The sequence below is a fragment of the Lepidochelys olivacea genome (genome assembly GCF_965140295.1).
Source record: "Lepidochelys olivacea isolate rLepOli2 genome assembly, chromosome: 1".
NCBI lineage: Eukaryota > Metazoa > Chordata > Testudines > Cheloniidae > Lepidochelys > Lepidochelys olivacea.
The window spans coordinates 311,617,709-311,641,330 of record NC_140411.1 but is presented as its reverse complement, the minus strand read 5'-3'; the positions used below and the strand labels follow the sequence as shown (position 1 = coordinate 311,641,330).

Genomic DNA, 23,622 nt, shown 5'->3' with positions numbered 1-23,622 from the left:
TGGCTTGGCTGCCCCCTCTGTCATGAGGGGGGCAGCTAGGCTAACTCTGAGTGAATGGCATTGCAACCTAGCACCTGGGGTCACAGTACCACTCAGGACAAATTTGAGAGAAGATGGGAGGCCCCCAATTTCCACAAGCATAGGGCTCCAAAATTCTTTAATCTGGCACTGTGCAGTTGCTTACTGTACTGGTAGCACACTCAAGTTTAATGTAATATGGCAGCTTCTATGTCTATGAATAGGCTAGCTAATCCTGCAAATAATTGCTTAAATATAATCCAGTGTATGCATAGGACCATCAAATAAATGCGGAGTACAAGGGAAATATTACTATCTAACAATAAAACATTTTTAAAAGGACAATAGTATTTACTGACAATTATATATATTCCTTTAAGGGCAACAGGAGTAGTTCAGTCTCCAGGGCCCCTGCAGTTCTTGGTTTCTATACTGAGTTTGTTGATTAGAGCAAAGGAAGGTGCTGAGTTTACAAAGTGGGAGCTGGAATTAAACTGTGGTATACTCATCTCATAGAAGGGCCACCAAACATCCATTTAATAGAAACAACCTTCAGTCCCTACAGTGAAAGGCTGTGTAGTCTATATCAATATCATGTGGCCTCCAGTCCTCCAATAAGTCAATTTAAGAAGGAATCCTTAATGTAGGTTACCTTCAACTCCAAGAGGGGGAAGTCACACACACTTTGCCAAGAGGTTACACACCTATCACTGTTGAGCCACACTGGTAGGTAGGGATCCAAAACAGCAAGTATTCAACGTTTTTGAAGGTGCTATTTGTTCCCCAGAATATAGGCTAAAAAAAGTCTCTATCTGTTAAGGTTGGGAAGAAAACCTCAAAAATGATGAACCTTGATAGAACTCATGCAATAGACCAGTAGTGCTGAGAGGTGTGAACTGCTCCCTTCATCTCAGTGAAATGCTAAGTCAGATTTAAATCATAAATTTAAATGTCACCACTGTTAAATATTTCATTCCTCAGCAAAGAAAGGAGAGGGAGGGTCACAGATCAACACAAGTTACTATGAGGGATGTCTCCTTTTGTTGCCACAACCATGTAGCTCTTTGACAGATTTATTATTCCCCACCCACCCTTTGAGAAGGAGACACTACACACTCAAGGCACCTAGCAAAGCACAAAACCATCATTCAAGCCCCCTAGAAGGGGAGCTAAGCACCAGGAAGCCAGTGGAGCCCTAGCAGCAGCCCAGTGAATGGTATCTTGAACATTGCACAACCCACTGTGAGAGGTATCTCATTTTGGCTGTTTGCCGAGGCAGTTTATTTTATGGGTGTAGTCTAGCGTGCATTTCCCTAATCTGACCCATTTGGCCGCGCTGGGTGTTCAGGAAGCTAAAGAGGAGATGTCATTCACCTGGGAAGTTCAAATGGATTCCTTCACCACCACTAGATCCACACATTTTAAGAAAAAAAACCTCAGTTAAATTTCTGATTATATGCAAATGATCGTATTAACCAACTTGCATATTGTTTCCATGATAGCGATTAAGTTGTTCCCAATTCCCCCCCCCCGGGAAAGTGGCAACGCTCAACTGGATCCCAGTGCTGGATCCGGGGTTTGGTGGGACTGTTGGGCAAAGATGCATCAGGGCTGGGATTTCGGTTTTGTGGCGGAGCAGGAGCGGCGGTATTCTCTACTCAGACAGCGGACCGGGGGGGAGGCAAAAGTTGGCTGGATCCCTGTTTTGAGGCAGGGTTTTTCGTGGCGCAACCGGAGCGGCGGGACCTAGGTGGCGGCAGCTTTCCTCTGTCTTGGTTTCCCAGCGGGAGCCAGACAGCGCTTGGGCGGGCCAGGGAGGGAGGGAGGGGGCGGGCGGGCGGGCGGCAGGCAGCGGCGCTCCGGGCTAGCGCGGAGGGGAGGCCGGAGCGGAGCGCGCCGAGCCCCATTAACATTCCGTTCCACGTGGTGCTTGTTGTGGGCGCTCCAGGTTCCCCACCGGCGCGCCGTGGCGCCGGCGGGCGGAGCCTGCCCCCGTCGCTCGGGGAGAAGTGACAGGCTGGCCGGGGCTCTGATAGGAGCCGGCCGGAGCAATTCCCAAGGCAACCCAAGCTCGACCCCCTTCCCAGGCCCCGCCCCCTCCCTGGCGGCGGCGGCGGCGGTGGGAACTGGTCGGGGAGTAAAACTCGACGTGTCCGGAAAGGTGCGCGCCGCTTTCCCTTTCGCTCCGCGCCCGCAGGCACCATGCTGGACCCGTCCTCCAGCGAAGAGGAGTCCGACGAGGTGCTGGAAGAGGAGAGGCGGGAGGTGCTGGTGGCGGCGGCCGGGGGCTGCAGCGGCAGCTTGCCGCGAGCCCTGCCGGCTCCCACCCGGGAGCCCCGCGCGAGGGAGCCGGGGCGCCAGGGCAGCGGCCCCGCCAGACCGGCGAGCCCCAGCCCTTCGGTGCTGAGCGAGGGCAGGGAGGAGCGGGAGAGGCTGCAGAAAGAGGAGAGGGAGAAGCGGCTCCGGCTGCAGCTGTATGTGTTCATCGTGAGGTGCATCGCGTACCCGTTCAACGCCAAGCAGCCCACGGACATGGCCCGGAGGCAGCAGAAGGTGAGTCGCCTCAGGCACCGGTCCCACCAGCCGCCCTCCCCTCCACCCCACCCTTTCCCACTTCCTGCCTGGCCGCTGGGCACTGCCCGCTCCGCCCCTGCTCTGTCTGCGCTTCATGGTCCGCGAGCTTTGGGTTTGTTTTCTGCAATGCGACCCCTATCTCGGTGGCAGCAGCAGCGGCAGCTGATCGGCGCCTGCAGCCTGAGCCCGGCGTGCCTGCTCAGTCCGGGTGCAATCCCCGGGATCCCGCTACACGTCTCTGAAGTGCCATAAAGTATTACAGCGCCCGTAACTTCTTCTGAGCACGCCCGAGACCGGGATTGTGGGCCGTCGGCTGCCCACCTTTCATCCGCGTCTCTGCATTGATCGGTTCAGTAGTGAAGTGTTTTTGTGTCAGTTGGTCACACCGCACTGCTGAGAGTAATTTCCAGCTCACTAGCAGAGCATAGAGAAGCCTGTTCAGACACTACCATATTCTAGGCTGGGCACATCTCTGGTTCCTTCAACAGGTATCTCTTTAATAGGCGTTTGTTTAATGAGCCTCCAAACGTTTGGGAGGAAGAAAATGCAGTCGTTCAACAGAGTGATTGATTTTCACAGATGTTTCTGCAAAGGGAATCAATTTCTTGTATTTTATGTCCATGTTAATAGGATTATCTTTGCAGCAGATACTCCCAAAAGTAGAAAGAAAAGGAGGACTTGTGGCACCTTAGAGACTAACAAATTTACTTGAGCATAAGCTTTTGTGAGCTATAGCTCACTTCATCGGATGCTCCACTGAATGCATCTGATGAAGTGAGCTGTAGCTCACAAAAGCTTATGCTCAAGTAAATTTGTTAGTCTCTGAGGTGTCACAAGTCCTCCTTTTCTTTCTACTTTTGGGAGTAACAAATTTATTTGAGCATAAGCTTTCGTGAGCTACAGCTCACTTCATCAGATGCATTCAGTGGAGCATCTGATGAAGAAGTGAGCTATAGCTCACAAAAGCTTATGCTCAATAAATTTTAGTCTCTAAGGTGCCACAAGTCCTCCTTTTCTTTTTGCGAATACAGACTAACACGGCTGCCACTCTGAAACCTGTCACTAAAGTAGGTTCCACAGTGCATTTTTAAAAGCAGCATGGCACTAGTGGCGTGTAGAAACGAGCAGAAGAAAATTTCTTTACAAATTCTAAGTTTTCAGGGTGACAGTTAAATACACCTGCATTGTCAAATGTGGGCATATAGAATCATTTTACAGAAAAAAAACTAATAATGGAAGACTTGTTAGAAGTACTAATTCAGCAGGGTATGATAGATGTCCTCCTTTGAGAGGCAAAACAGATGTGACAATGACATTAAACTCTGAAAGGTTTTTCATGCAAAAAATAATGTTCTGACCAAATACATCTAAAGATAAATCACGGATCTAATACAAAGGAGAATTGTTTGGTGAATGAGACAATCTGGCTATTTTGTTTCAGTGATTATTACTAAATGCAGACTCAAGATAAGGAGAAACAGTGTCTTAACAACTCAGAGAACCAATAACATGCGGTTGTTTGCTCTACCTTTAATAAAAGGCAAAGTTTCATTTGCTGTGCAATATATTTGGGGCAGGCTCCCAAGAGAGTGTGTTACTCTATGCTTTTAGATTTTTCAGGAGCTCAAAAATACTCAGTTACTGAAAAGTTTATTTTAAAATTTGAAATCTTTTCATTTTGTGCTTGGTTCTGTAAATATCACATAATCAGTTTCTAGAAAGATACTAAACAAACTCCTATTAATGACTTCTCTAGTGGCAAATGCAGAGAATCTTTTTAAATTCAATCTCCAGACAGAATACTTTTGATTCTGACTCTTGATCTTTTTGAGTATGTAAGGGCTATTGGGAAAGAAAATTGTCTGGGTATTGACTTTTACATAGATTCAAATCTTCATATATTTCAGAATGTATTTATTTTTAATTCACAAAATGGTTTGAATTACACTTGGTTTGTTGCTGTGAAGACTAGTAAACTGTTAAAGTGTTTACTGTTTTAGGGACATGTAGGGTGCCAGCATGAATGTGACTGATATAGGTGATGGCAGATTGTCACAAAAATCCAGTAGGCACGAACGTAATGTGAAGATAGTAACAGCAACAACAAAACAACATATTGTAGTAGTTCTTTTATTACATTTTACTTATTTAAACAGAGAAACCCATGGTCAAGATTTTTCAAAAACAAGTGCCTAAAGTTAGGCTCCTAAATCCATATTTAGGACCTAAATAAGTGGCCTGATTTTTCCAAAATGCTAAGCACCCAGCTGTTGCTATTGGCTACAACCCTTAAATTCACTAAGTATTTTCATGGTAATGATCCAAGGTAGTACCATGTACATGGTGTTAATAAAGGTGTGTGAAAGAGGATCTGGAGGATTTCTGAGGTCAGTATAGGGCACTTATTGGTGTTGCAACCAGTGTAAAAGTGTGACACTTGCTCAATTAATGATTAGCCATTGACCTGTAAATCACCCAAACTGACATCTCCTCTCAAATCAAATGCCACTACCTGCAATTTTCACTTCTAAGTGACACGTGACATTCAGTCGTTAAAATGGGACAAATTTTCATTTGCTTTAAGAATTTAACTGTGGAACTAGAATGATGTTTTATGTTTTTAATCAGGCTGAAAAACCTAGTAAGAAAGAAAAACATGTCATTTTTCAGTGTCCATAACTGTTAGAAGTAAGCAACTATCAGCTGTTGTTGTTGTAATAATCTAGTAAAAGTAACGTTCTTAAAAATACTGTAGATCTGTTAGGCGTCAGCTGCTCAGCTAGAATGTTTTATTTAGCAGGAATTGTCTGAAGTGTAAACACACCTGTTTTCAGTACATGCCTCGTGATCATTTATAGTGCTGTCGGGAAGGTAACAGAAAGCAATATCCCGCTTTGTACCAGGGACGAATTTCAGGTTTAGCCATACACTCTGTAATTTCAAATTGCAAATCTACTTAAATCATTCATTTAATTTATCATTCATTACTTAGATTGCAGTAGGAACTACAGTGTTCTAGGTGTTTTCCAAATATGAAAGTCCTAGACCCTGCCACAAACAAAACCCATAATTTGAAATAATCTGAATTTTTGTCTATTTCAAAATTAGCTTTTTAAAACTTCATATGTATAAACTTTACTCTTTTCATATAATAACTACTCAAAGATTATTTAGCTATATCTTGATGATTTTCTTAGATTTTATTTCTTGCCCACAAAATGTTTAGTTATTTGTGCACTTGACAATTAAACATCTTCTTGAACTCTTTGGATATTGATAACTCGTATATTAATCAGAGCCACTAGACAACTAGGAATGTTATTTTAAAAACAGAGTATTGGATAACCTATATGAAAATTTCATTGATCTACTACATATTTTATTATTTAGATTATATAGTAAATTGGGCTGCTTTTTTATGCGTGAGGCCAGCTACTATAGACAGTTCCTGCTGTATGTGTTCGTTTCTCCTCCTGGTACACAAACTAATTACCCATACTTGTTAACAATAGGTAGGGGTTTGCTTACCTTACTCTTTCTCTACCCCCCTATACCTTCTTCCTACCCATTCTATAACATTCTCCATAATGCGTTAAGTAATCTCTTTAAGGTAAGTTGTCTCAGGAAGCTTCACTTCCAGATGCGTGGCTCTGTCTCACGTTCCCTTGTCACATTTGGAGGATATTCTGACTTCTGGCCTCATAGATCTTAAATAATGGGGTATCTGAAATCAAAAAACATTTTAAAAAGTGAACATCATGCTTATGCAAAGCTCCACAACTGGTATGTTCTGGGTAGCGAGTATGCAAGATCCTGCCAATGTGCCTCAGCCCTGACTAAGAGATTCATAGATTATTTTAAGGTTAGAAGGAACAATTGTAATCAAAATAGGTATCGTGCCCATTTTACAAATGGGCACAGACCATCTAAGTGACATGCCTAAGGTGAAACAGGAAATCTGTGGTGCGGTTGAAAAATGAACCAAGATTTTTCAAGTCCCAGTACAGTTCCTCAACTGCAAGATCGGCCTTCCGCCCTACCACATCTAAGGGTTAAAGTCTCTTATTCACATTTATTTAATCCTTGAACTCTGTTATACAGACGTTTAGTGTTACTTGTAATTATAATTTCTGTGGTCCTGTTCGCAGGGAACTGGACTGAGACCACCTCATTGGGTCGTTTGACACAGACCACTAAATAGTTCATGTGGTGTCCACTGGTGGTCACTAATGATTGGGAAGGATTTGAAATAGTGACCTACATGTGGAAAAACTCAAAATTCCAGCACCATCTCAGTCTTCCCAAAGACCAGATCTCTTGATGCTGTGCATTATCAGTGATGTTTTTGCTTGCAGACTTCTAGCAGTCTTGCTGATAATTTATCTAACCTCTTTTTAGTTTATTAGGCTTTGATCATTTATTTTTTTTCTGCTAATTCAGTATTCATATGTTGCTGAACAAATACTGCAAGATGTGCCAGACTGCTGCTTTTTGTTACGTGGAATATATTATCCAGTAGGGAATGTGATTGAAACCACATATTAAACTACAACCTCAGTCTGAACAGAAACAATATCTGTGAGGAGTTGGCTTATTTTTTTTAAAACCAATGCATTGATCTCTATGATAACCTGAGACCTCAATGCTTAATTTTATAGGCTGAGTTGTATTAATGAATTCAAACGTTTTTTAACTGTGATTTTAGCATTTACTCTACTTTCCCCTTATATTATAAGAAAAGTATCCAGCTCATTTCTGAAGCTCAGAAAACAAGAAATAAAAACAAGTATTAGAGTATTTTATACAAGAATTTCCATATTGGCTCAGATTAGTTGTTCACTTAATCCAGTAACCTGCTTTTGACTATAAATTACTGTAATTTCATCCCTTAATTTTATTTAAGCACAAGATATGTAAGAAAAATAGTTGCTAAATAGACATTAAAATTAATCTACAGGATTATGCATAACTAAAAATGTGTGAAATCTGACCCAAGGTGGAATCCTGCCACCCTATCCTTTTATTGACTTTTCTTTTGCTTGAGACAAAAGTTAAAACAATGGTCAAATGTGCTGAAATGGCTTAAGCATTAAATTGGAGGCTATCTAGCACAGACAGGTAGGAAGTCCTCAAGGGATCAGGGCAGGGGAACACCCTTCTGGGCTCCGTAGATATTTTGTCATGGGAATATACATGCTGAGTGATGAAAAACCTTCCACGTAAACTTCCAGGGTAGATCCACGTTTATTGTGGAAGAGGAAATGAAATAATGAAAAGATGCAGCGGTGGTTGCTGCAATACATTGTTGTCTGTCATCGTACTTAACACCGTTGTAGCATCAAAGCATCTTCAAGTATTTGTGGATTTATACTCCCCTTTGAGAGAGGGTAGGGTTATTACCTTCACTTTACAGATGTGGAACTGAAGAACAGAGAGACTAAGTTATTTTTCTCAAGTTGACACACTAAGTCTTCAGCAGAGTCAGAGTTGAATCTAGGCCTCCTGAGTATCAATGCAGTGCCTTAACCAGAAGACCATCATTCCAGTGGATATTGTGCGAACGTTCAACAACATGCTTCTCCAGATGTCTTGGAATGTTAATGTCACCAGTGTACATAAGTGTACTGAGGGTGGCATTCTATTTTCTATGAGCAATAAAGCCTGGTCTAAAACAAGTTGTGATTTTGTTCTTTGTTCCTGAGAATCCAATGAAGTGTATGCTGGTGTCTTTCTTCTCACCCCCACCCTCCAAAATACAGCTGATTCAATTTATATTTGGAAAGCTCATAGAGTAAAGCGTGTAAACAGAAATGGATTGTTCTGTAAACTGTTTTCACTCTAGAAAGAATTTTGTTTGTGAACATGCACACTCAGTGAGTTAGGGGATTAGATTGTGCCCTGAGGATTACATTCTGAACTACTTGAGTGGTGAAAGGTTGTGACAATTATAGTGCTCAGTTTTATTCATGGACTATATGCCAGAGGAATGCTCTCTATCTGAGTGACACATCAGGAGGAGGGTTCCTAAGTAAATGGAGGATGACAATTCAGTGCCTGAAAGGATATCAAACCACTGCTTTTTTCTTCCATATTTATAATTTTACTTTAATATGTACATACAGTAGAAATCCAAGAATGGGGGAAGAATTGAAAAATAAATCAATAAAAAACCTACCAAAAGAGAAATATTTCTAAGCATGATATGAAGTCATATAACACCAAGATTTAATTAAACTATGCCTTTAACTGATTATAAAGAATGGACACTAAAACTAAAACCAGAACTAAATCGGTCTAACATCTGAATCAGAAGAAGCAAAAAGAAAACTATTTCAAGTAATAAATGACTGACATTTCCTATTTTTCACTTGCAAATAGGAGGGTGGGGTATAACCAAACAAACCCACAAATGAGTACATCAGAAACATTACCATTCAAAGCTGAGAATAATGGAATTCAATAATTCATTTTCATATGAATCCTACTAGCTTCCTTTTGCCTGTTTTTTCATTTTTCTAGGATTTTATCAATGGTAGAAAAGTTGATCATAAGTTATAATAATAAAAACCTCCAAGCAACTATCAGGAAAAATTTAGCAAGAAACAAAACCATTGTGTCCATCCCCAGGGAACACACTGTATTGTCATATTTCTTTTCGGCCTGTTTTGCCCAAGCAATATCTGGAAATACATCTGTTTTTTTCTTCCCCTGTTACAAACTATCTCCTGGATGCTTCTGGGACTCCTTCATATGATGGTCTGACCAAAGTAAAGGTAAATGTGGAAGTACCCCACAAAGCCAATTCTGATGAAGATTCCAGGGGTATTTCAGAAGAAGTAGTACATTGCAAAGAATTCTCACACTCCCTGCCAAGGCAGATCAAACTTAATCAGAAATGGTTTCTATCAAGAGAGGTAAAATGGAACATTGATCTTCTCCCCCCCATACCCTCAAGGAGAGCTAACACTCCCAAATTACAGCTCTTAAAATGATTTTCTACCATGTCTTTTTTTTTTTTTTTTCTGATGAAACTCAGGCTTATCCTTTACAAGCAACCTAAGGCCCTGTCTTGATGGGCAAAGTGTTTGTTTTACTTTCAGTTATCATACATATATCCAGTTAGCATGCCATGATTTGATAAGCCCTTTGAATGCCCAAGATGTGGGCTAACAGAGCTTCACATGTGTTTAAAAGGCTATTCAATTGTGTTCTGCTAACATTATTGAAAAATTCACCCTTTTTGTCCATCAGAAAAGGCTTTGGGGTTTTAGATTTTTTTTTTTTACCTTAGACTTGTCTGTGCTAGTAAAATTACCCATTGAGGGTGATGGATGTTGGCCATGGCTGAGGTTGAAGAAATATTGAAAGCTGTTTTATAGCAAGTGAAGCCAGTGACAAGCAGTGTCCAGCACTATTTCAGAGAATGGTGATTAAAGCAGTTAAACTGTCAGTTAAAACTGCTGTCTTGTTTATCCAACTCAGCCTCAACCAGATGTGCCTTAGTCAAAAGTTTATAATAGTCTAGTTAGTTAGTACTCATTAGGCCTCTGGCGTTTAAGGCAGCAACGAAGCTTCTCCACTCCTCTATGTTTCTGGCAAGTCTTTCAATGGTTCCCCAGTCTTTCAGTGGTGTCCCAGGTTTTTCAGCTCAGCTTCCTCAGTTCTTCGCCATGTTTTTGGGCAACCTCATTTTCGCTTGCTTTCAGGTGTCCATCTTTTTGCTACTCTGGTGATGGAATCAATTTCCATCCGAAGCAGATGGCCAATCCATCTTCAGCGCCTCCTGGTAATGATGGTGCTCATATTTTTCTTGGCTGCACTATGTGAATAAGTCTAGGTTTGACATCCTTCATATCTTTTGACCCAGAAGAATTTTTCTGAGGCAGATTGTATGAAATAAAGACAGTTTGGACATGTTGTATTTTGTCATTTCCCAGCATTCTGCCCTATAAAGTAGTGTTGAAAGTACTCAGCTCTGATAAATCTTGAGTTTGATTTTGGTGTTATATTTTTATGATTTCTAGACTGTGTATAATAGTCTAAGGTGCTGAAACCTAAGCAATGTATTTGCCTTATCAGATTCAGAGTGGTAGTCCTGGCTAGCTGGAAGATTGGCAACAACTGTATGTTTTACTTGCATGATTGCAAGCTTTTTATTTTGGCCAATTTCTGCCTTTTTATGTTGAATAATACCTTTGTGTTTTTTGTTTACCCCACCCCTGTTTTGGGATAAATCTCATCAGCTCTGTTTGCTTTGCCTAACACTCTGTTCTGAGCGGGGCTGGGGTGGTGGGGAGAGGAGGGAAGAGAACTTCACAGGTTCTCTACAGGTGGCTGATCAGAGCACTGTCAGGAAGACAGCATGGGGAGCCCAGTAACTGTCACAATCTCTGCAGGGCTACTGGGAGGGAATTGGCTAGCTGCTTTGCTCTTTTCCCATATTCAGAAAGTTATTCCTGCCCTTCCATTATTTTGTATGTGGGTGTGCGTGCTTTCTTTCCTGCCACAGCAAGCTACCTGATGCCTGGGGAAGCATGGGTGCTGTGTTCTGTTCTCCTCACCCACTTCCATCCAGTGTTCTTTGACAGGACTTAAAATGTGTTGGGGGATGGGGCGGGAAATACCTGCTATGACACAACCACTCCCACTCCATCCAACCTCTTGCAATTTAAACAACTAAAACATTTGTGTACTGTATTTAGTTGTAGACTGTTGTCAACCAGTGCAGCAAAAATCCATTTGTTGAATGTCATTTGACTAATTTCACTTGTATTTATTGAATGTTATATTAGCTGAATAACATTTGACTAGCTCTTAAAAAAAAAATTGTGACTAATATATTTTGGTGAATACTAGCCAGTCATCCCTCCATCTTCCTGGCTTTTGGTATGTCTTTTTTCCCTTCCTGATTTCACTCCGTTCTTCCATAATAGATGATCGTACTTAAGGTTCTGATTTTTGGTTTTAACTGATAAATGCTGATAAAGCACCCACAATACAGAAAAAATTAAAATTGTTTATCCAGTAAACTTGTATCTAAGGGCTTGTCTACACAGAGCAGTAATGCGGACTACGGAGGGTGATTTCTAAAGCATATTAACGTGTTGCTCATTAATTTGTTGATGTAGGCCCTGGTGGTGTGCACTAAATATTTCCTGGTGTGCTTTAACATAGTGCTGCCTGAAACAGTGCTACGTTAAAGCGCATTAGAGATTACAGTAGTATATATTTCAGAGTAGCAGCCGTGTTGGTCTGTATCTGCAAAAAGAAAAGGAGTACTTGTGGCACCTTAGAGACTAACAAATTTATTAGAGCATAAGCTTTCGTGGGCTACAGCCCACTTTGTCGGATGCATAGAATGGAACATACAGTAAGAAGATATATATATATACACACACACACACACAAAACATGAAAAGATGGAGTAAGAGGCTAATTATATATAGCTCATCTTAATAGAACAGAGGGAGGGTGCTGGATGCTGTCCTTTGACTCTGTTATGGAACTCTATTATTCATTAATATGAAGCTCAGGCTCGTGTGTCTAATGGATTTTTAGCCCTCTGCCCAGCTCTGGCTTCTGGGAGAGAAAAGAGTATTCTCTCTCCTCACTCTCTGGTTCCCATATAGTCTCCTGTTGCTAGAAGGGAATGTGGGAGGAGTCTTTGCAATGTGACCCTTCCCAAAGTCTCTTGGTTGCTGTGATGGGCTTGAGTCTACTACTCCAACCTTACCTGGGTTTTCTGGCTATTGTGGGAAGGTGTCTGTGCTGAACTACCCTGACCTTGGTGTGTTTTGGGGACTAGCGCCTGCTTCTGCCTGGAAATGCTAAAAGCATATTGAAATTGACCAAATTCTTGTCATTCTTACTTGTTCCCACAGTGTCCTGAACAACAGCTGTGGAAAAAGGACAGGACTCTTGTCAGTTTCCTCTCTGATACAGTTTGGGGAGAAGTGTGAGGTGCATCAGAGGCAGTAGAGTTGCTTGCAGTACAACACATTGCATCAGTTTATGCCCAAGTTCACAGTTCGAAGGTTGTTAGTCATAAGGGCTAGAGGCTTAAAAAAAATAGAGATTTTTAGATTCTGTTGAAGTTGATAGCACTTGCCTGAAAGAGCTTATTACATACTCCCGGCAATTTTAAGTTCTGCTATTTGTGTTATAACTGTAAGAGACCCAGTTCAGCACAGAATAAGTGAATGCTTAACTTTAAGCATGTAAGTCCAAGAAGATGTTTAAGTGCTTTGCTGAATTGGGGCCACAATGAGAATTTGTTGGAGGGGGTATGAGAAACAAAACTATATTTACTCAGTTGTAAGTTTGTAATAAATAATGTGTTGGTTTAAAAAAAATCAGAAGGGCAATTGTGCAAAACCTTTTGCACTATTTTGTTTGCATCTTTTTTTCTTGAAAATTTATTGTCTGTATTTGGGAGTCTTTCCATTAAAGCCAATGGAATTTTAATCAGACTCCATGACATTCCCTTTCCAAAAAAGTGAGATCAATGAGTACAGTAATAAACCTTTATCATTATGGTGATTAAGAGATAAGTAGGGTGGGCATAGGTCATGAAAGGCCTTGAAAGTGAAGACAAGCAATTTGCTTGATGTCCTAGAGAATGGGGAAACAGATAGGGATCCAAAGGCTGACATGGTCAAAGTGATGGGTTAGGAAAATGATCCTAGCAGCACTATTCTGAATGGGTATGAACAGGGCAAGGTTGCATTTATCAAGGCCACAGAGAAGGATGTAGCAATAATTGAGATTTGAGATGACAGCCTGGATTAAAGTTTTAGCTGTGTGAATGGATAGGAAAAGTCATGTTTTAAAGATGTTATGCAGACAAAATCTGCAAGATTTGGACCTAGCCTGGATGTGAGGCTCTAGACTAGAGAGATATCTGAGTTGAAGATAATGCCCAAGTTGTGGGCCTGAGTGATAGGCAGATTCTTGTGTTGTGCTCAGTGATCAAGAAAGGAGGAGAGAGGTGGGCCTGGGTGGAAAGATTAGTTTTAGTCATGTTGAACTTGAGCTGATGGCTAGACATCCACTAGATCAGGGGTGGTCAAACTTTTGGCCCAAGGGCCACATCTGGGTATGGAAATTGTATGGCGGGCCATGAATGCTCACGAAATTGGGGTTGGGGTGAGAGTTCCGGCTGGGGGTGCGGGCTCTGGGGTGGGACTGAGGATTAGGAGTGTAGGATGCAGGAGGGTGCTTCGGGCTGGGACTGAGGGGTTTGGAGGGCGGGAAGGGGATCAGGGCTGGGGCAGGGGGTTGGGGCGTGAGAGGAGGTCAGAGGTGCAGGTTCTGGGGGGCACTTACCTCAAGCAGCTCCCAGAAGCAGCGGCATGTCCCCCCTCTGGCTCCTACGCTGAGGCGCGGCCAGGTGGTGCTGTGCGCTGCCCCATCCGCAGCTGCCGCCCCTGCGTATTCTATTGGCCAATGGGGCGGGGCAGGTGCGGAGTCCCCTGACTGCCCCTATGCGTAGGAGCTGGAGGAGGGACGTGTTGCTGTGTCCGGGAGCCGCACGGAGCCATGTCATGCACGAAGCAGGGCAAGTCCCCTGCCAGAGTGGAATAAGCCCCAGACCCCGCTCCCTAGTAGGAGCTCGAGGGCCAGACTGAAACATCTGACATGCTAAACATGGCCTGCAGGCTGTAGCTTGCCCACCCCTGAACTAGATGTAAGGGAGATAAGCCGAGATTTTAATTTGGACAGAAAGACCGTTCTAGAGTACAGAGGTAGATCTGTGTTTCATCAGCATAGATATGGTAGGTTTCAGAGTTTCTTTTTATAGATACGGTAGTTAAATTTGTGCTTATGGATAAAATTACCAGAGAGAGGAAACAGAAGGGGACCCAGGATAGAGCCATGTGAAACACCACTGAAAGTGGGAGGGGGTATAAGGAGGATCCTAAGGAGTCATTAGAGAGGAAGGAGGAGAACCAAGAAAGGACAGAGTCACAGAAGTCAAGGGAGGATGAGATTTCAAGAAGAAGATATGATAGATATGTGTAGCGCCCCCTCTCCACCTGGTTACCTCCTTTAATGCCAATCCGCTTACAGGTTTTGATGGACAGGTCTGGGTTCTTTTGGATCCCGCCACCCACTCCGCGGGGTGTATCTTTTCTTTTTTACCTAGGAAATTATTTGGCGGTGCCTCCACCCCCCTCGCTCCTTCCTGGCAGGGTCACCAGGGCAGCTTGGGCGGAAAATTCTAACTACAGAGTAATCCCCACTTACTTGCCAGATAGTTGGAGACTTCCAAGAAATAACACATAAAAATATATTCAACACAATTATTATTAAACAGGAGACAAATACAACATAACAGGGTAAAACACTATTTTTAGGGTCACTGGTGCCCATGCTGCAAATACCCATGACTTGATGTAGCAAATGTAAAATTACTGTCCTGTTGGTATGCGTACTTTGCTGGGGCCTTTGATGACCTATAACCACAAAATTCTTCTCTGCAGTGGTTTAGCAGCATGGCTGATTGGGTTCAGTACAGCCCAAAGGACTCAAGTGGGAGAAGGTGGTAAATCCATCCACCGGTGTAATGTGCAGCAGGTTTTAAAATCCTCAAATCCTTACTCCCTGGCTTGAGGACACAGTTCAGGGAGTAGGGGGTCCCCAGAATAAATTCTCTAACTAAACGATGGTACACTCACAAACACCATGAATGATCCTCAGGTTCGAAGATGACTCTGGACTCCTCGGTCACTGCAGAGGGGCTGCTCTCTGCTGGTAGGGATCCTCCTCAGGCAGGAATCAAGCTGTGTCGGTCCCAGGATTTCCCCTCACCACAAAGGGGTGCAGGGCTCAAGGTGTAGGTTACACAACTACACTAACATCCAATCGGTAGCCTCCTAGCCCAGCCTCCAGTCACACACTCAGCAGGCAGCTTCCTTGGACTAGCAAACAGAGCAGAGCTGACTATGTGGTGACTGGTCTCACCTAGGGAGCTGGAGGGTGAACTCAGCCTGGCTGGGAAGTTTCCCAGCAAACTCTACAAATTGGGAATCAGTGGGGAAGGAAAAAACCCAGCTGAGAGATCTGTTGTCAGGTCCCTAGAGGCCTGTTCTCAGGGGGAACCCAGCATGCAGGCCTGGGACTCACCAGCTCCCCACACAGCCAGTTCTGCCCTTTTCCTGGCTGGCTCCAGACTGACTACCAAATGGCTTCTCCCTGGGAGGGCCTCTCACTCCCTGTTGGTTGCTGGGCGGACTCTGAGTCCGCCTTGGCTCCCCCTCCCTACCAGGGACAGCGTGCCTCTCCCTGAGCTGCCAGCAGACAGAGTTCCAGGAATCTATGTAATCTCCTTGGAGATTACATATGATGGTGTCATAAATATGAAGGGAAGGGTAAACACCTTTTAAAATCCCTCCTGGCCAGAGGAAAAACCCTTTCACCTGTAAAGGGTTAAGAAGCTAGGATAACCTTGCTGGCACCTGACCAAAATGACCAATGAGGAAACAACATATTTTCAAAGCTGGGGGGTGGGAGAGACAAAAAGGCTTTCTGTGTCTGTGTGATGCCTTTGCTGGGAACAGAAAAGGAATGGAGTCTTAGAACTTAGTAAGTAATCTAGCTAGATATGCGTTAGATTCTGTTTTGTTTAAATGGCTGATAAAACAGCTGTGCTGAATGGAATGTATATTCCTGTGTTTGTCTTTTTGTAACTTAAGGTTTTGCCTAGAGGGATTCTCTGTGTTTTGAATCTGATTACCCTGTAAGGTATTTACCATCCTGATTTTACAGAGGTGATTCTTTTACTTTTTTTCTTCAATTAAAATTCTTCTTTTAAGAACCTGATTGCTTTTTTCATTGTTCTTAAGATCCAAGTGTTTGGGTCTGTGTTCACCTATACAAATTGGTGAGGATTTTTATCAAGCCTTCCCCAGGAAAGGGGGTGTAGGGTTTGGGGAGGATTCTGGGGGGAAAGATGTTTCCAAGCGGGCTCTTTCTCGGTTATATATCTGTTAGACACTTGGTGGTGGCAGCAATAAAGTCCAAGGGCAAAAGGTGAAATAGTTTGTACCTTGGGGAAGTTTTAACCGAAGCTGGTAAAAATAAGGTTAGGGAGTTTTCATGCAGGTCCCCACATCTGTATCCTAGATTTCAGAGTGGGGAAGGAACCTTGACAGACGGGTTTCAGAGTTTTAGTCTCTAAGGTGCCACAAGTACTCCTTTTCTTTATATGATAGATGGGCTCATAATTGGCTTACAGGTCAAGGGGAATAAGGGAATATTAGTTCTGAGCTTTGGCTAGGAAGAGGTCATTAAAGACTTTGACAGGAGTGGTTTTCAGTGGAGTGGAAGGGAGGTGGGGAAAGCCAGATTGGAGAGGATCTAGCCTAGAATTGGAGGACAGGAACTTTAGATAGTGATTGTAAACAATGTCTTCAATAAGCTTAGAGATGAAAGGTAGGTGGGGTGATAGCTGGAAAGGCAAGTAGGGTCAAGGCTGGGGTTTTTAAGGTGGGAGAGTCTAAAGTATACTTGTATTGTGAAAGGAAAAGAGCCAGAGGATAGTGAGAGATTAAGGAGAAAAGTGAGGGAGTGGATGTGAGGGAGATGGGCTGGAATCACTGGGGCAAGTGGAGGAGTTAGGAGTAAAGTAAATAAGAAACATCCACATCTGTGGTGGGGAAAGGGAAGGGCAGTTGTATTTAGTTAGTGTCCTCTTGGAGGAAATGAGCAAAATCCTCTGTAGAGAAAGAAGTGGAGGTGGGAGGAGGGGAGGGTCCAAGATGTCAAAAAGGCAGCTGGGGTTGCAACCAGGGGATTAGATTAAGTTGGAGTTGTAGGGTAGTTTAGCTAGGAGTATGGCAGAACTGAAAGAAGGAGGCAAGAATGTAATGAAGGAGGTGACTCTGCGTGTAAGGTTTCCAGCAGGTCTGCTCCACAGCATGAGAACTGGAGTGGAGAAAGTGGATGTTGGGGCTGAGCCAGAACTGGGGGTTGGCAGGTGGTTGCAATGGGGAAGACAGGCAAAAGAATCAAGAGAGGAGGAGAGTGAAGCATGAAGAGAATAAACGACCATATCAATGAAAGAGAGGGTAGGGATGAGAGGGCTGAGAACAGACGAGAAGTCGTTAATGCTGATGGACTGGGGTTCATGGAAAGGACAAGTGAAAGGGCTTAAGGAGTAGGGGGTTGGTGAGTGATGCTGAATGAGACCACCAAGTGATGGTTGGAGAGGAGGAGCTCAGCAAGAAAGAGATCAGAGAGACCAGTGCTTGATGAAGACTAAGTCAAGCGGATGGCCCTTTTTGGTGGATGGGACAGTTTAACCAGGGATGCAGAAGGAATAAAGAGGAGGGCGAGGACTCCATGGCCTGATAAACTGAGCCAGCAGAGCAAAAGTTTCCCAGCAGCTGGGGAGGGGTGGGGAGCTGTCAGGCTGGGGCAGGATTTGTGCTTCAGGGAGAAAGGGCAGGGAAGCTGCTGCAGAGAGGGGAGGGAAACAGGGGGCATGTTATGGTGGGATCTTTTCTATCTAGAACTTCCTGGCTAGAGCTTGATGTGGGGGGATCAGCAGCTCCTTCCAGCTGTGTCTGAAACACAGGAATCGAGGAGGATAAGGTGGAGGCAGTTTCCAGACCTAGTGAGATGCCTAGTGACTAAAAGTCCTGCCTCCCTTAATTTGTTGTTTCACACTTCGCATGAAATAGTTTGGATGTCTGGACTTTTTGTACCTTAGAGGTGGTAACCTTAGAGGAGATGTGCGGGTTGGCATGGGTCATCAACATGGAAGTTCAGGTCCCCAAGAATGAGTGTGGGAGACTGGGAGGAGAGGCACATAGTTTTTATGGTACTATAGTGTACTCTTGCAAAATAATGTACCCTTTAACTGCTTGTGTGATAACGGGATGACTTTTGTGCTTTCATTAAAAGTATAAATGAACATCTCCAGGCAACATGTGCCAAATATTTATTTTGAAAGCTGTTGCTCAAGAGAGCCCCCAGCTTGTCCTTAGTTGTTCTCTATCCCTTCATTAATTTTGAATTACATATTCAGAGGCCGCAAAGCAAGGTTCCAGAGGCTGTTTCCTTGTACAAAAATGTCATAATATTGTCTTTCTATTGGAACTGTTTGGCATATCAAATATGCATTGTGTTAAAATATTGGACAGGTCCTTTATTGTGATCTCCTTACACATGAGTTGCTAGCAAGACAAAGAAACAAAAATAAAAAGCAGACTAGTTTTGGGTGGGTCTGGAACTTGCTGTGTTACTCCACTAAATCTGATCTTGCTTGATTTTAGGTTTTCACTTCATAGAGGAGAGTTTCTCTTCCTCCTGGGTTGGTTTTTCAGAGTAGCAAAGATTGAGAAAATATCTGGAAATCAAAAATAAGCTGTATTTATGAGCTTAGGCCAGATCATGCAGTCCTACTGAGATCAAACTCCTATTGAAATCAGTGGGTGTTTGCCCTGAGTGAAGACTGTAGGAAGTCCTTTATTACTAACTACTAATACAACTCAGTGCTCAGTCTGGTATAGGTTCAGAAAGTCACTGAGATATGATGGCATCAATTATTGTTTGATACAAGGTAAATCTTTCTAGTGTGCTTCACCATTTAAAGCAAAAGTTAATAGAAAGCTGTTATACAGATAATATTGGAGTGTGGAGGAGGGAGGGAAGGTGAGAGAGAGAGAGAGTCATGTGCATTCCAGGACAGAGTCTATTTTCAGAAGCATGTAACTTTTAGAAAGATAACAAGCATAAGAAATAGGTACTCTGTCTGAAGATTGTTTCCCCTTCCTCGAAAAACTGCGTTAAATTTCTTGTGTTTTATTATCCAAGCATTTATCAAAGTTTGTATAACAAGGTGTTAATTTTTCCAGCTGCTTATTTTTGTACTCTCTTTAAATCAGGAGCACCTTACATTGTAAAGTTTAAATGTACCATGGACTTTGGCCTCCATTACTTTGACATGTTTGAAGAAATGCCCATTAGGTATAACTAAGCTAGAATTATTTGAAAATCACCTACTGGGCCCTATAATTTCCCGTCATGTTTTTAAGCATCTGCCATCAGGGTAGGAGGTGAAGTGTTCCAGATACACCATAGCATCATTGCTGCAGCTCCCTACGTTGAGAGAGGTGCAGGTGCATTGGTTTAATGAATTGGGCGTTCAAACAAATACACAGCTATACGAATGCCTCTTGATCAGTAGTTCTCAGGCTGCTTGCGGCCCAATGGCACACACTGCAGCCCATGTGACATCTTCTGGGCCATACAGGTAGTATATATATTGTGCGGATGCGGCCCACATAGCACATAAATAGCTGTATATGCGGTCTACAATGGTAAGTAGTTTGAGAACCACTACTCTAGATAGTCATTATATTTAATTTTTATTTTGGCCTTCCATGATGTCTGAGCTCAAAAGGTAGAGAAATATGCCCCTCTGGCCAAAACCTTGAGAGCTAAGGGTTACCAGGTCCAGACACATGCACTGATAGTTGGTGCTTTAGGCGCATGATACCCCAGTAACGAACTAGTGCTGAGAGAATGCGGAATTGGTCAATGCTCGGCTGATGCAGCAACTTATAGTGTCAGACGCCATCAGGTGGTCGAGGGACATCTACACAGAACACATCACTGGACATTGGCAATACCATGAGGGATGAGCTAGAGTGCCAATGAGAAGCACAGTCAGGAAAGTAACAAATACTTTCCTCTTGGATTGTATTTTCTAAATGGACAAGCAACCTAATTCTCAATTACTGAGGGACAGTCTCTACTCATTGATATATTTTGCTTTCCACAACCAAATCTCTGTACAACTTTTCATGAGTGATGTACCCGAGTATTCGGATTCTAATATCTAAACATTTAGGTGAATAGTATTAAATCTATTCACCTAAATTTGGGTTATTGCTGATTATGTACTCTATGTATCATATGACTTTAAAAACAAACTGTATTTGAGGATAATCTAAGTACTATACCCAGATGTGCAGATGCTTTTCCCAGCCTATGTTTTATATAATGTTTTTAACATTAGTTTTAATAAAATTTTTAGTGTTTAAGAAGACTGCTAAGAAGGATCACCCAGTGCTCTTTGTTCGGAACTGATGTCATAAGAGGTTTGCTTTATTTCCCATCTGTATCTGTTGGTAGACAAAGTTATACCCACTTGTCTGGCTGGCATAATTTGAGTTCTTCAAAGTTTTTTTTTTTTAATCAGTTAATAAATTACCATTTACAAGTTTCAGGCTAAAGAGGCTTTCTTTTGACCTGTTCAACCAGACAAAGTGGTGAGATTAGATTCATGTTCAGCAGCCGTACATATCCCCCAAACATGCCCAGTACTAGATGATACTGTGGCAAAAGACCAACAGCTTTTGGCATTATTGTTAATGTGTACCCAGTCATAGCATTGCTGTGAACTTGCTTTGACTGTAATTTTTGTCAGCTAAACTTCCTTGAAAAGTTCAGTTTTGAGTGTTCTAATAAGCCAGAGCTTCCTCTGGCATTCTGCCAGAGATTGTTTGCCAAGTTTCTAAGTGGAGGGTAAGAAGCATCTGTTGGGTCAAGCATTGAATTGACCTCAGGACCACTTAATTTCCAGGACATGCAGATTTTAATATAGAATGCCTTTTGAGTTATGTTTTGTGAATTTTTATTATATTTTTGAGCACTGTTTGAATGGGCCTTCTGCACATAATATATGTAAAAAAAAAAGCCATAATTAGGAAAATTAATTGAAAAAAAACCTACAAATATTCCAGATTTTTAACCATTTTTAAAACCTGTATGTGTACATATACATACATTTTACATAATAAAATAATGAAACCTCCGCACTTGTTTACTGTAGTCTTTCTAATCTCTTCTCCCTGAAATTCCCCATGTTTTGTGTGACCTGCTTTTATCTTTGTAATACATCACAACTTCATAACTGTTCAAAATATAACATTGTTATGACTTTAACTTATCTTTCTGTCCTGTACTTAACACTTTAATTCAAGTGCCTCACAATTTCTGGAAATTACAAAGGGTTTTATGTTTCCTTCCAGTTTCCAACTGGGAGGGCTTTCTTTTTTTTTAAGTATTATTTATTACTGTAGGAAAGCTAGCTCACAAAAGTGAGTGAGGTCTGTCATTCTGATAGTTGTGGAAGTGATGCCCACAGTTGGGGTACAGGTAGCTGCCAAGAAAGCAATGTCCATGTTCTCCAGAGTCTTAACCATACTGCAATTAAAAGATATAGTGCCAAAAGTGAAATCTCTGCAAGCTGGAAACTTTTTAAAGATACCATAACAGAGGCTCAAACTAAAGATATACCTCGAATTAAAAAACATAGTAAGAGAACCAAAAAAGTGCTATCGTGGCTAAACAACAAAGTAAAAGAAGCAGTGAGAGGCGAAAAGGTATCCCTTAAGAAGTGGAAGTTAAATCCTAGTGAGGAAAATAGAAAGGAGCACAGACCCTGGTGAATGAAGTGTAAAAATATAATTAGGAAGGCCAAAAAGGAATTTGAAGAACAGCTAGCCAAAGACTTAAAAAGTAACAGCAATTTTTTTTTAAGTATATCAGAATCAAGAAGCCCCCTAAACTACCAGTGGGGTGACTGGATGACCAGGGTGCTAAAGGAGCACTCAAGAGTGATAAGACCATTATGGAGAGGCTAAATGAATTATTTGCAAAGATATTCACTGAAGACGATGTGAGGGAGATTCCCAAACCTGAGCCATTCTTTTTAGGTGACAGATCTGAGGAACTGTCCCAGATTGAGGTGTCAATAGAGGAGGCTTTGGAACAAATGGATAAACTAAACAGTAATAAGTCACCAGGACCAGATGGTATTCACCCAAGAGTTCTGAAGGAACTCTAATGTGAAATAGCAGAACTATTAAATGTGGTATGTAACCTATCATTTAAATCCACTTCTGTACCAAATGACTGGAGGATAGCTAATGTGACACCAATTTTTAAAAAGGACTCGAGAGGCGATCTCCGCAATTACAGGCTGGTAAGGCTAACATCAGTACCGGGCAAACTATTTGAAACTATAGTAAAGAACAGAATTATCAGACACATAGCTGTACATGATTTGCTGGGGAAGAGTCAACATGGTTTTTGTAAAGGGAAATCATGCCTCACCAATTTACTAGAAATCTTTGAGGGCATCAGCAAAAATGTGGACAAGGGTGATCCAGTGCATATAGTGTCAAAGGCCTTCTAAAAATCTACGTACAAGGTCCCTCACCAAAAGCTCTTAAGCAAAGTAAGTTGTCAAGGGATAAAAGGGAAGATGCTCTCATTCATCAGTAACTAGTTAAAAGATAGGAAACAAAGGGTAGGAATAAATGGTAAATAGTGGTGTCCCCTGTGGGTCTGTATTGGGACCAGACTGTTCAGCATATTCATAAACGATCTGGAAAAAGGGGTAAAGAGTGAGGTGGCAAAATTTGCAGATGATTCAAAACTACCCAAGATAGTTACGTCCTAAGCAGACTGTGAAGAGCTACAAAGGGATCTCACAAAACTGGGTGACTGGGCAACAAAGTGGCAGATTAAATTGAATGTTGATGAATACAAAGTAATGCACATTGGAAAACATAATCCCTACTCTATCTATAAAATGATGTGGTCTACATTAGCTGTTATCACCCAAAAAGGACATCTTGGAGTCATTGTGGATAGTTCTCTGAAAACATCCATTCAGTGTGCACTGGCAGTCAAAAAATGTTGGGAATCTTTAGGAAATGGATAGATAAGATAGAAAATATCATGTCTATATAAATCTGTGTTATACCCACATCTTGTGCAGATGTGGTCGCCCCATCTCAAAAAAAGATGTATTGGAAAAGGTACAAAGAGAAGGGCAACAAAAATGATTAGGGGTATGGAACAGCTTCCAGATGAAGTGAGATTAGTAAAACTGGGACTTTTCAGCTTGGGAAAGAGACAGCTAAGGGGGGATATGATGGAGGTCTATAAAATCATGACTGGTGTGGAGAAAGTAATTAAGGAAGTGTTATTTACTCCTTCTCATAACACAAG

The 23,622-nt window shown here is 42.2% G+C and overlaps 1 protein-coding gene across 7 annotated transcripts in view; it reads left to right on the top strand.

Annotated features, from left to right (window-relative positions):
• Positions 1-2,009: 2,009 nt before the first annotated feature.
• Positions 2,010-23,622, top strand: part of CADPS2 (calcium dependent secretion activator 2) — a 584,713-nt gene continuing 563,100 nt past the window's right edge. Inside the window, exon 1 of one of the 7 annotated variants that reach the window (XM_084638323.1) lies at positions 2,010-2,571. In XM_084638323.1, the coding sequence (XP_084494449.1) occupies positions 2,221-2,571 (351 nt within the window). In that variant the 5' untranslated portion in view covers positions 2,010-2,220. The remainder of the gene's footprint in view (positions 2,572-23,622) is intronic. The other 6 variants (XM_084638324.1, XM_084638325.1, XM_084638326.1 and 3 more) reach the window with 6 other exon arrangements.